The 13664-nt window shown below is 41.0% G+C and overlaps 1 protein-coding gene across 6 annotated transcripts in view; it reads right to left on the reverse strand.

Moving 5' to 3' along the window:
• Positions 1 to 13664, reverse strand: part of gria4a (glutamate receptor, ionotropic, AMPA 4a) — a 162426-nt gene that overhangs the window by 42599 nt on the left and 106163 nt on the right. For all 6 annotated transcript variants that reach the window (XR_013490973.1, XR_013490972.1, XM_033632123.2 and 3 more), the window contains exons 11-13: positions 11102 to 11308; positions 6919 to 7134; positions 4678 to 4838 (exon numbers count right to left, since the gene is read on the reverse strand). Coding sequence is in view for 4 of the 6 variants with exons in the window: in XM_033632123.2 (XP_033488014.2) it covers positions 4678 to 4838; positions 6919 to 7134; positions 11102 to 11308 (584 nt within the window). In the remaining 2 variants the exon portion in view is untranslated. The remainder of the gene's footprint in view (positions 1 to 4677; positions 4839 to 6918; positions 7135 to 11101; positions 11309 to 13664) is intronic.

Raw genomic sequence — 13664 nt, forward strand, 5'->3', positions numbered from 1 at the left:
CTCCTGAGTTTTGACATTGAATAATGGCCAGATAATTTTTGCAGAAGATTAAAATGTCACAAGCTGAACTTTGACCTTTTGGATACATAATGTCATCACTTCATTAATTTATCCTATTAGACCTTTTTGTGGAACTTTCTCATAATTAGTGCATTAATTCTCAAGTTATGAGCAAAAATGTGTCTTGTGAAGTCACAGTGACCTTGAACTTTGACCACCAAATTCTAATCAGTTCATTATTGAGTCCAGGTGGATATTTGTGCCAAATTTGATGAAAGTCCCTTGAGGCGTTCCTGAGATATTGTGCTCACAAGGATGGAATGGATGAGCAACACAAAACCTTAATGCCTGTGGCCACGGCTGGTGCCAGCACGGAGGCATAAAAATGTTTTCCAATTCTATTATGTATTCTCCTTTATGAGTGATTTGCTAAGTGTGTTGTTTGCAGACATTATTATGCAGCTCGTAGAGGAGCAGATAAACTGAGAGTGTGAATAAGTGAAAGTGTCATGCTCTATCTTTAATGTGGTTATAAAAGTAAATGTTAAATATTGGATATTTCTGTTCGGAGGAAAGTTGCACGCAGGAAAACATTTTGTTATATGATAATATATTTGTCTTTGTTATAGCTGAAGCACATTTCTGCTGTCAGCGTTATGACTTTGTCTGCCTGTAAAGGTGAACAAGAGAACGGGACATTAAGGAAATGTACCTAGGGGATAAAAAAATGATATGACATGATGATGTGCATGACACGTCTCCTTTTATAAGGACGTGATCTAGTGTCTCTGCAGAGCCAATGTCAAAGTGAAGGCTCATCCGTCAAATGGGTTTATGGCAGAAAGCCTGGTCTTCAGGCTTATATCATTGCTTCATCAACGAATCTAATGAACAAGTTAATTTCCCTCTTAAACCATTACGTCTTTATAGCTCTCTGCCTCTTCTTGCATAACCATGATTTGCGTCATTACTTTGGCATTTCACTCAGTCAGTACATGCGTAATAATTATACGTGGATACAAGGTACAGCACATGTTGTAAGTCTAAGCAAGTGAGTCAGGCCTCATCACTCCCTGCAGCTTACACTTAAGACCACGCGCAGAAAGATTTGGGAGTGACTCACTCCAATCAGCAGCGACAGGTGAATGCAGCTGATGATGACGATGAAGATGATGATGCTCACGGTGAGCTGTATAGCAGTGGCAGCTTAAGCAGAACAAAAGAGTGAGCAGAGCGTGACAGATTAAATAGAAGAGTGTGATAGATGTGTGTTGCAAAGAGTGGAGTGTGTACTATGTGAGTGTGGCAGTGTGACTCAAGCGTAGCAATGCTTCTCTCCACACCTCTCTTTTGTTTATGTTTACCTCAGAACCAGTGTTGTTGCCCAGGCAGGAAGCTTTAGTCATGCAGGCTGATCTTCAATAACAACTTTTTATAACTAGGGCAATAACTAGTAACTTGATAGTTTACATAAAAACTGTGGCACTAACTTATCGTGCATGGCCTTAGGGCTTAAGTGTGTTTCATACACAGTGCTTATTGCTTAATTCTGACAGTGACCAATGAACTCTCAAGCCTACTGAACCACTTATTGTATGCTGCTACTTGATGCTGCCTCTGCCTGTGTTGTAGTCAAGGCCACCTAGACTGAGACAGAGTCACGACCGAGACCAGAGTGTATCAAGACTTTGAGAGGTTGAGACTGAGTAAATGCATCCCTTTGCATACATGCAGTATATATGCGTGTGTGTATGTATAAGTGAACCATAATAAGTATCCTGATAAAATAATCAAAAGGCATTGCAAAGGGAGTTTATTTGTGTGTGACTTTCCCTTTGTTTTCTATGAGCAAACAAACAGAAACAGACACTAAGTCACTTTATTATATTCCTGCAATTGTGGTCTTGAAATAATATCCTAAGTCCTCTTTGTCTGAGACTGAGACCTTCAAAGAGTGGTCTTGAGACCTGTCATCATTACGACAACACTGACTTCTGCTTCCACCACCCTGGGGTGTAATTAAACCTGCAATAACTGACTCTTTCTGGCCACTTGGGGGCAGCAGAAACAAGTTGTGAACACAACATTGACATATCACCACCTTTTAAGTTGTTTTTGGTCAATTCCTGAGAGAAATATCTTGCTGTCTAGCTGCTACATGCTCCACTATGTTTACCAGTGGGTTTGTAGAATTTAAAGCTACATGCTGCAACCAAAAATGACGCCATGAGTGCTGTGAGAGTGAACTAAAGCAGTTAAAGTATGCACCAAATAGCTAAATAATGAGCTGAAACTCTACACTATAAAGCTATGGCAAGCAGCAGATTCAGGTAGTAATTCTCTGTGGTTCATCATTATGAGTGGCACCTTTCACATTTTCCAATTGATATTTAAGTTATACAAAAAATATCTATTATCGGTACAACACTACTGGAATAAGCATAAGTGCTAAAACAATGCCTCGACACTGAATCACTCACTGTTTTAAAAAATCTTCCTCAGCCTCCTCCTCCTCATTAGAAAAAAATATCTCAGCGTATGTAAGCTATATGTCAATATTACAATAAGAGATGTGCTTCTCCAGAGCCTTGTTCTGTACCCACCAGGGGGTTGCATACCCTAGTCCAAATCTGCAGCATGTTTCCATCAGTTTGCTCCTTGATCATCCTGGGAGCAGAGCCACGCCACTAAATACAGCTGTAGTGCCAGGCGCTGCAATATGGTTTATCTACCGAGACTGACACTGTGGTGATACATTAGACTTAAATCATTTTTGTATGAGCTGCCTTCATGAGAAAGACACTTCAGACTTAAGTTTGAAGACAAAGCATTCAAGTGACAGATTCTTCATTCTGCAAATATAATCAGACATTTAGGACCGCAGTAATCTTGGCCTATGAAGGAGCTGCTGTGTATTGGAAGTGACAGGGTAGGGTGATTTGTATGACGAACACTGGCTTCATGTTAAGTATCACATTATCACTATGACAGCTGTAGCTTATGCACACATGTCTGCATGGGTGTGTTGGACTGTTGTGAAACTGCACAGCAGGTGTTTTATCTGCATGTGTGTGTAAGCAAAGTGTGAAGCGTCTGTGTATTCATGTGCACAGCCTGTGTGTGTGTGTGTGTTTTCCTGTGTATGCGTGCAGCTGGTGTAACTGTTTTCTATTTTGTGTGTTGGGACTAGAATTGGCCTGTCAGTCACAGTATAGTGGGGAGGAGTGGGAGACGACAGGTGTCGGGGAGCGGGGGAGGAAGGAAAAGAGAAAGCGTGAAAGAGATGGATGAAAGAGCGAAAGAGAAGGGCAGAAGAGCAAAAGAGGAGGAGGAAGAAAGTGAAGTTTGGGCAACCAATGTAGAACTTTTGTCCTTTTCCCAGAAGTGAAATGCTAATGGGAAATGCAACAGAAAAGTTGGAGAGATACTGGGTTTAAAACTCGGTTTTAAAACAGAAGAAAAGTCTTTGAGATGAAAAGAAGATTGTTGAAGATGACAGGTGTGTCAGAGAGCCTGGACATGCATTAAAGTTAAATTTGAGAAGGGGTTTTCTGGGGTAAAAAGAAATGGACAGCCTCTTCATATATATTCATAACACTGAACATTTGGTATTCCGAACACCCACAAGATAAACCCTATTTCCTGCTGCACAGGCAGTGATGTGTTTTAGCGTAAAAGCTTTTAATATTTATGAGAGCAATCACTTGTGTTTGGAAAGTTAGCAAAATGTAAGAAGCTCCAGTGGAGTGTGTTTGTCATTATAACATGTTGGTGCAAAACATCACAGCAGTGGCTCCCTCTTATCAAGAGTCACTAAAGTCAAGACAAAAAAGAATCTCGCACATGAACCTGTGAGGAATCCAGAATCTAAAACGTACCCGTGTGTATTTAAAGTGAATCTGAATTTGTTATTGTCTGCCTTTGTGCTGCAGCACAATTCAAACTGCTGACCACTTCATCTCCATGTCTGTGACAAACTGAGAAGTGTCCATTCACGACTCCGCCACCAGTTCTTATTATCCTCTCAAGCACACACATTTTGCTAGGCGTCATCGTCTATCACTCTTTTCTATCTGCTTCTCTCCTTAGATTTGCTCCCCAAAGGTCTTAAGGATGATGGCCATGAATATTTCACTAAACTGCATTCTCAGGTTATCAATAATAAAATGCTATATTCTTATAAATATTCTAAAAATACAGCTGGACTCTGGCTCTTCAGTGGTGCATTAAATATTCATACACATCTAGCAAACTGCTAAATCTCCCACCACAGCACACCCATATGGACATGACCGCTGGACTGCAGGTGCAGGTGTTTTCTCTTCTCACTTCCGTGTTTTTTTGTGCATGCGCACGCTTGTGTCTATGTATGTGTGTATTTCTGGCACATCTCCTGTAATGCAGTGTCTCAGAGAAGCAGCCCAGTTCAGGGGAAGCTAGAAAAAGTGCTAAGAGAGGTGATTCACATTGTCAACAGTCTGAATCACCACAGGCTAATACCAAAGCACTCTAACATTACAGACAGTTAGACAGACACACACGCTATCCCCAGCCCACACAGACTCTCTTATGAACACATCCTGGATAGACTCAATACTATCTCTTACTCAGTCTGAGGCACACGCGAGCACAAATGCACTCTGTTTGTCTCACACACACATCGTTTCCCGCCCTCACCGTGGTGAGATGTCGCAGCCCTGTTGCATGAAGGCTCCCAGGGAGAACCAGAGGGAGTTAAAGATGCCGAACTCATTGGGAGGTTGGTCAGTGGGGCCCAGCTCTGTCGTGCCCTCCTCTGGTTCCTCTGCATGCCACTCGTACGGACTGAAGCGACTCACCTGAGGCAGGGATGGAAAATATAAATACCAGAACAGGTACAAATGAACAGAGGAAGTACAGTATGTTATGCATTGATTACAACCACAAAAAACACACACAAAGCCATAGCAGGTACATTTCTGATTTTTGTGGAAAACAAAAATGTTTCCTTGAATTTGCAGACACTCCGGTGCCAAAATGATTTTGACTACATTTACATGCACAAAATATTATTTTATTTGCCCTTGTTTCAAAAAAGACAATACACCTACTAATCTGTTTACATGGCTAATGAAAATGAATATTCTACCAATATTTCCATTTACACGTAGCCCTGCATACTCCCACCACCATGCCCTAACTTGTTGTTTATCACGTCAAAATATAAAACAGTGGAACAGCCTGAGCTGCTTGTACCATTTTGCTTCTTTGAGTTTTACACCAGTGGTGGACTTGTTGGACTGTGTAAACACAGCCTCCCTCTTTTATTCCTTCAAGCACCTTCTTGAAAAGGTTGGTGTTGGGATATTTGTGCATATCAGACAACGTGTGGATAGCCAAGTCTCTCATAAAGTTTGTTTTTTCTTCCAACCAGAAATGTGCCAGTGAAGACTCTCAGTCATGCAGGTCATGGCAATCGTAAGTGCTCTATCGTAGGCAAGTGGACTTGCTTGAGTTTCTCGAGGACGTTTCGCCTCTCATCCAAGAAGCTTCTTCTCTGGGCCGGGTGGGTCAACGACTCACATGTGATCTCAACAACTCTGTAAAGGTTCACACCCACACAGAGTTTAAAGCCTGCGACTCCGCACCAGTCTGTTAGAACTGAAGAAGCTTCTTGGATGAGAGGTGAAATGTCTTCAAGAAACTCAAGCATGTCCAGTTGAGCCTACAATAGAGCACTTATGATCAGAAATGTGGGCATTTTTATTTTGGGCTTGCACCTCTACACCAGTCTTGCAAACTGTTGGCCAGTTGGTTTATGTACAACACATCCATGACAAAACCCATAACTGACCATAAACAGGCAAGGCGCTGTTAGTTGCAAACTAAGGTAAAACCACTTGAGACGCATGTTCTGAATGCACTCAATATAGGTCCAAAGTAAGCTTCTAAAACCTGCATGATACCAGCATATCCCACATACATTGCGATTATTCACCCTTTTCAACTGTAAATTATGTCCCCAAAGGAAAACTTGGTCAACATCTGTTTTATCTAATAGCCTAAGAAAAAGTTTTCAGTCTATTCATCTCTTTTTTGCAGCAAAATGTGTCTAGTGGACTGAAAAATCAATTGATTATATTATTCTGGTACCTAAAGTTTAATTTGTATTAGTGATATTAATAATATAATCAAACAAAATCAGTACTTGTGATGATACAATATTTCCATTGAAAAAAAGTATCACGATACTAGGCTGTATCAATTTTTCCCCCACCCCTATTCTTTACATGGACCGTATTAAATCAAGAATATTGCCATATTTGGAATAATACTGCAAATTGAATGTGCATGTAAATGTAGTCACTGTGAATTTGCATCAAGTATTTGAGTATTTTGCATATGGAGCTTTCTGTGATTGTATTTCTGCCCAGCTAGGACACCTCTAAGTATCTTAATGATTTGTTGCATGTAAGCTTTCTTCAACACTGTTGGAGACATTACAGTTGAGGGGGTAAAAGCAATGTTGCCATGATGGAAAAGTCATTAACTGCAATGGTTTATTAAAGTCTTGTCATAAACCTTAAAATATACACTCTCAGAAACACCAAGCTGCAAGATCACAGAAGTTATTACCGCGTATCATTGGAAAACATCATCCTTTGGTAAAAACTGCCAGGAAAGGAAGTCTCATCTAGTCTATCTATATCATCTAAATTGACCAAACTGACTTCTGATCAGCAGGAAATGAGTCCAATAAGTATCTACATGGCCAGACAGCACTGTGTGCTTCAGCCAACTAGCTGAGAAATATTTTTAGCCTGTGAGCCAAATAAGCAATCTGTTCTTTCATTCCTAAAGCTTTATAAAAGTCTTCAAACTGCTACAGCCCTGCAATCCAACTCAAGTGCTGACTTCTAGTTTTTAACAATCACTCACCAAAAACAGCACAACACTGACTCCAATGTAAGCGAACACTATACACATCCAGATCTCGTAGGCCAGCGGGTCCAGGAAAGAGAAAACACCTGGTTTAGACTTCTGGGGCTTCTTGATCATTATGGAGATTCCCAGAGACATGAAAGGCTTCGAGAAGTCGATCACCTCTTCTCTCACTAGAGTGATGGTCAGCGGGGCGACAGCAATTTCTGCTTTCTGTTAAGAGAGGTTGGGGAGAAGAGTAGTTTAGTTAAATCATATGGTAGTGGTAGTTAACGTGCAGCCGACTCATGTAAAGCAGGAGAGTGGTGGTGAGCTGGAATTCAATGTGAACTCCTTTGCCCGCAGAAGGGGAAAGTGAGGACAAAGATAAAGGAGGGAGAAATAAAAATTGAAACACAAGGGGCAGGTAAAGTAGACAAGCCCAATAAAAGATCAGTGGAGTCTGAAGGAGACGCGACATAAAGAAGGGAAAGAAATAAGGGAGGCAAAGAAACGGACGAAGAGAGGAGCGGGGGAGAGGAAAAAGGGAAGGGAGGAAGGTTGAAAGAGACGGAGGAGATAGAGGGAAACCAGTAGAATGACAGAGAAGTAATTCATATGTAGTCATGAAAGTGACACTGCCTGAATATAAATCAGTCTGCAAGGTCTCACACACATTTGCATGCATGCGCACACACACACGCAAAATCTGTAGTCAAAAACATCATTCATTCAGCACACTGAGTATCTGTTTCTGAGGAGCTGCGTGTGTCTAAACAACGTCTGCAGTCTTAACTGAAAAAGAGGCTACAATAACAGCATATCAAATGACAAGTGCTCCTCCGCTGCAAGGAGTGAGGATGTTACAATGCGAGGAGAATAAACAGCAAAAGAAAGACAAGGAAGTCAGAAGCGATATGGAAACAGAACGGGGAAGGAGAGGGCAGAGGAATATCAAAAACCCACAATGCAGTACAGACAGAGAAATGAAATAAATTAGAGTCAGAAAGCAGGAGACACGACATGAAAGGAAAGGAGAAGGAAGTCACAAAGATGAACAGTAAAGGACATAAAGCCATAAAGTAGAGGACAAAGTGCTGAAATCTTTCAAACGTATTTTGTCTACGTGGCAGAGGAGTTATCAGAAATGACTGCAAGTGTTTGGAACAAATCAAACCTGATTAGTCAATGCAGCGGTTCTGCTGTGTCACCTTCCACTATACGGTTTCTGGAGGCTAATTAATTCTGTCGCCATTCTGCAGCTAACGTCTCCACTTTCACTCTTCCGCAAAGTGACGACTGACGTTGTCTCCTGCATGTTGATAAAGTTTGCATCGAGATGGCAATGTGAAATCTGAAAGCGTGCATGGGCGTCGACAGCATAATTAGCCGGCTTGCCGAATTCGCAAGAAATAAGTGAACCCTCAGAGACCCAGCATGTTTCCAGCTCTGCGGGAAACTGACATGGTAACTAAGGAGACGCAGAGCTTGAGACAAGTTTATGTACTGCATAAGTGTTATTTTGAGCAGTTCTCAGCTGTTGCGTGATGGCCTGTGGTGAGGTCAAAAAAGCAGGAGCACATATGATGTAATGTAATAACACAGCAGTATTATATGATTACAGTGTTGATGTCATGTTGACTCCGTGCCAGAGGAGTGTTGATTCAACAATATTTTTCTAAGGCCATGATCTGTAATGTTCTTGTACTGGATTACATTACAGTACAGTGTATGATGTTGTATCCTCCTTCCCTGAGTCTATAGTACATTGAACTATATGAAAATTACACAGATTTAAGTTTACTTGGCCTGTACTTCAGAGTGAAAGATGATGACATGAAGAAAAGGGTCACAGGTTGAATTTAACTACGGCCACTGCAGAAGGGACATAGCCTTTGTACATGAGGCACCTTCTCTACCTGAGACATGTACTATGACGCAGGATTTGGAGTTAGCGAGGTAACTTTGAAGTTAACTCTGAGTTTTCAGTACTACGAACCTGGCTCTCTTTTTACTGGGATAAATCACCGTGGTAACTTATGCTGAAGAGCTAGTATCGGATCACCCACCATCCATGAGCAAAAGTCCGGAGGTAAAAAGGTAAAAAAAAGAGGAGCATATACTGTTTGTTGTTATAGGTCAGTATTAATAGTAGGTCATTTCATTGTTCCAGGGCTCTATTTCCATTGGTTTTGAAACGGAGCTTCTAACAAACACACAGATCGTTTACACACTAAACACATGGTTTTAGCAGTATTTGAACTTATGCAAAGTTTACTTTAGTCCGCAGTGACAGTGCTGCTACTTTTACAGTCTGATTTTACTGCAGCTCAAAATAACATGAGACACTTCTGTGACGAGAACTAGGAAAAAAAGATAATATTTTATTAGTAAAATAATCCACACACTGTTAATTGGCTCCTGTTATAAATGCAACATTTCAGTCAGACAGACCTCATCAGTGAGTAATAAGACTATTTTCCACCCTTTACTTCAGCAGCACAAACAGTCTGGCATTACTTGAAAGTGTTTTATGTTTTACATTGCATTAAATGTGCGCTAGGATGGGTTTCACATCATGACTATGATGTTCAAACGTCAGCTGTTTATCACCAGTTTTCAAACGCGACCTCCCTGTCATACATTCTCGTGTCAGCGCGGTGGACGCAGAGCCTCCAAGCGTTCCTATGAGACAGCGCTGAGCAGGTTTCTTTCATGCAGCAAAGCAAGACAGTCGTTGGATAAATGCGATAAAATCATCACTTCCAGGGAGGCTCAGCTTCCCTGGGACCTAAAGGAGCGGTAGGTGGGAGAGGACGCTCAGTGTATGCATGATGATTGGAGGAATAGTCTAAAAGGCTCAACCCCTTTGTGATTGACAGCGCTTTGGAAATACACCCACTGACATTGTTGAATTTCGAGCTCAGTCCCATGCGGATATCTGTGAGTGGAGTCTTCTGACAGAGTGCCGTCCGGAGTCCCTTATTTCCATAAGCCATATAGCTCATTTCACCGTTAAACCCATCTGAAAATCTTTGAGATGTGTTTTGCTGCAGTTCTATGGCATGAGTGTGGTTGAAAAATGGCTTCAATTAAATGTTCCTTTTATAAGTTACTGCCTTGCTACATTATGACAAATTTTATGATGCAAACCTAAAGTGAGCTTCCCCTGTTTGAAAGACCAGCAGCCATCACTGATTAACACCCCCGCCTCTTTCATATGAACACGCTCGTGGCTGGATAGGAAAACCCAGAGTTGAGTGAACTAGTTAATAACTATATATAATAATAGCTTTGTAGTGCCGTTTATCCAGATGGCCAGTGTTAGGGTTAGTCAAACCAGATAACAAAAAGGTATCCTGGGTAAGTTGCTCTGGCTTTGTAGTACAGGCCTCAGGTGAGCCACTGGGCATCACTCCAAAACACTCTTCAAATAAAGTGGGTTCAAAAATTGTGAAACATCACGTTCTGATAATAAATAAATTACTTGATTTATCTATAAATGACAATAAATTTATTGAAAACTGCTGTAAGTTTGGGATTCTGTCTGTGTTTCTACTCATACATGCAAGGTCTCTAACTAAAATGGAAAAAGTCTGTCTGTATGTATACAGTGTATGTATATCTGTCTTTTCATTTTCTCCACAAGCCTTCAACCAACTTCACAGATGAAAGGTCTATTGCTAAGGACCCAGGAAGTGTTGAATGCAAACTCTCGAGACAGGACAGGACATATCTATTAGTACTGCACTAATTGCATTAGTACAGCATGCTGGGTACAGCTCGCTTCTTGTTGCTCGCTACAATAAACTTAAGAGCAGATGAAGAAAGGAAGGCTGGAGATGTTCTATTGCAGTAAACTCATGCACTTCAAGTATCAGCAAAGTACATTTCTTTTGTGACACCTATCCTTGGGTCCAGAGACTTTGTTTCCAAACCAAAGAAGGGTAGTGTTGAGAGTGAATTTTTTTGTAATGTATTTTAACCTGCAAAGTGCACTAGAGACTCTTTGGGTGACATGAACTATAAATAATCTGAAGTTCAATTTGTATTGAACAAAGTGAATAAACAAACAGTTCTAAGATGTCATCTGAGAGCTTGAGATGGACATTCTCTACTGTTGGTATTAAACAGACTGAACAATGACATACTTGATCACAAAAATAAAGATGAGGTCCAAATGTTTCTTCTCCAAACTTACCCCATATACAAGCTCTCCAACCATGCCGTTCCATATCTTCGTCTCTGGATCTCTGGCTCCATACTTCCCATCTGGTACGATGGAGATCTTGTATTTGATTCCAATGTGTTTGGCGATCTCCGAGGCCAAGTCCACGCAGTATCCCTCAAACTGGTCGTTGCCTTCATAGAGTTCCCAGTTCTTCTTCAGCATCACGTAGGGACCCTCCTACAATACCAGCATAAGGGGAGAAAGACACAACTGTTTGGAGGAACATGACAGCAGCCATTATTAAAAGAGGCAAAATGAAAACTTATCAAGAGGAGCCATGAGTTTAGCTGTGAACATTGTACTGGGGGAAACACGTACACACGCACACACACAAAAAAAAAAATCAATGAAAATGATTCCCTTGAAAAAAGTAGTTATATACATTTTCAAAATAAACTTATCCTACTTTTTTTTATCAAACACAAATATATAAAATATACAGTTGCAATGTTGTAGAAAGAATGTTGCTTTGTCAAATTAAACAGGACAGCAGCCTCTATGAAAGCTTCCTAACATTAAGACTCTGAAATGTATGTACATCATTATAAAAGCTAGCTTTAACCAAACAAGTATGACATGGAAGGTAAACTAAAGCCCCGTTTCCACCAAACACTTTCAGTATGGTACTTTTGGAACCAAAAGTAACCCTTCAGACATGGTAACTAGACCCTAGCATTTCCACCGCAAACAGTACCCTTTAATGTGCGCGGGGTTGTTGTCACTCACTGTATGTCCTTATTACTGGTGACACAGATGGAAGTCTGCACCTTCTTTATCATCCACAAAACGAGACTGCACGCCAACATTTTCAGAACAAAATAAAACAGGCTGCAGTGAGAGTCTCTCTCTATGGGATATTTAAATATAGCGGGTTTGTGCATTTAGTCCTTCTAAGGCAAGCTCGGAGGGTTAGTGTTGCCGGAGCCCGCAGCCTGCATATAAAAACTAAAGTGATGGTCAGAGTTGTTAGAGTGAAACTTAAGGTGTGCTGATTGATTCACGTTGTCAGCTCATACATAAAGGAACATTACAAGCTGAGGATCCACCTTAAAAGTCAGCCCAGTGAATTAAGTCATTTTTTTCTCAGACTTCAGCTGCTGCAAGTTACAATCTTCAAAATCTCCACAGTATGAACAGTGGTTACATGAGCCTCAAAACCAGCCACAACTCAGGCCTGAGCAGAGTGACCGTCCGCTATTGACCAATTAACAGACTGCAGTGTTCACAGCTCCACCTTTTAGTACCAGATCTGTGTGCTAGGTACCCCAACAGAGGGGGGGACCAAAAATGGGGACAGAACGGCTCCAGTGGTACCATCCACAACTTTTCACAGTGGAAACTGAAAAAAAGCCTTCCGAACTGTATCATACCACACTGCTTGATGGAAACAGGGCTTAAAAGTCACATGCATCTTTACATTGAATCCAATCCAACTGCCAGAGTAAATGTTGGTATTGCACGTTTCTGCAAACCCAGACATGTAACATTTGTACATAATTATGCAACTTTAAATTTCGACAACACTGTGGTTAACATGTAGTTATGTTTAGGCACAAAAACCACCTGGTTATGTTTGGGGAAATACCATGTTTTGGCTTAAAATACATGTTTCTAGTGCCACAATCACGGCTAGAAACATAGAGATGTCTTGCTAAAAAACAACCGGTTTTGTCGGTTTTGAACAGTGATCTGCAGCTTGGCAGCCATCTTGCCTAGGTTTTCACGCTATCTACCATCCTCTCCACCTCCAGATGACAAAGCCAGCTCATATATTGTACTCAGCACTCTTTCAGTTGAGAAATAATGAAATGCATGAAACATACAAATGCAATGTATCCCTGGTTTGCAGAAATGTAAAATCCCAACTTTCAGTTTGGGCGACTGGGCTGGTAGATCTTAACATCTTACAGACAAACCATCTTGTCATGAAAACACAGCAGCCACCCAAAATCTAGTAAAATATTAGAACTACCTTTTAAAAAAGAAAAAAAAGGGCATCAGTGTGGTAGTTTTATATGTTGTGTTTCTGACTTCTAGTGCCTTGTTTTATGCCTTCGTCTGACTCTACATGCCCCCGCTGGGACCTGCACCTGACTCAGTGCAACACTAATGCTGAGAGGAGAGAAATGTACAAGATAGAGGAAAAATACAGGCAGAGAGGAGGAAAAGAGAGGAAGACTGCTGCTTTGGTAATGTGTCGTAAGAGGTGGCATGATTTCTGTGCATGCAGTAAACAAAGATGAAAGCAAAGAGGGAATTTAATGTTGTCTAGTGAGATGGTGGGTGTATTAGGAATGACACACACACACACACAAAAATGGTCACAGAGAAGCACATACACACACATTTTAACACCTACGTAAGATATCCACAGAGAAAAGAAACGCGCACACACAGACTTTTGAGTGACAGCGCATCCATCAGGAGCAGTGAGTTATGGTATTATGCCTGAGGCAGCTCACCCTGTAATCCAACTGAAACCAAGCCTATTAAAATGCTATCAAACCCTTTTTAATCAAAGACTAATCTCATC

Source organism: Epinephelus lanceolatus, chromosome 4 (assembly GCF_041903045.1).
Source record: "Epinephelus lanceolatus isolate andai-2023 chromosome 4, ASM4190304v1, whole genome shotgun sequence".
NCBI classification, from domain to species: Eukaryota; Metazoa; Chordata; class Actinopteri; order Perciformes; family Serranidae; genus Epinephelus; species Epinephelus lanceolatus.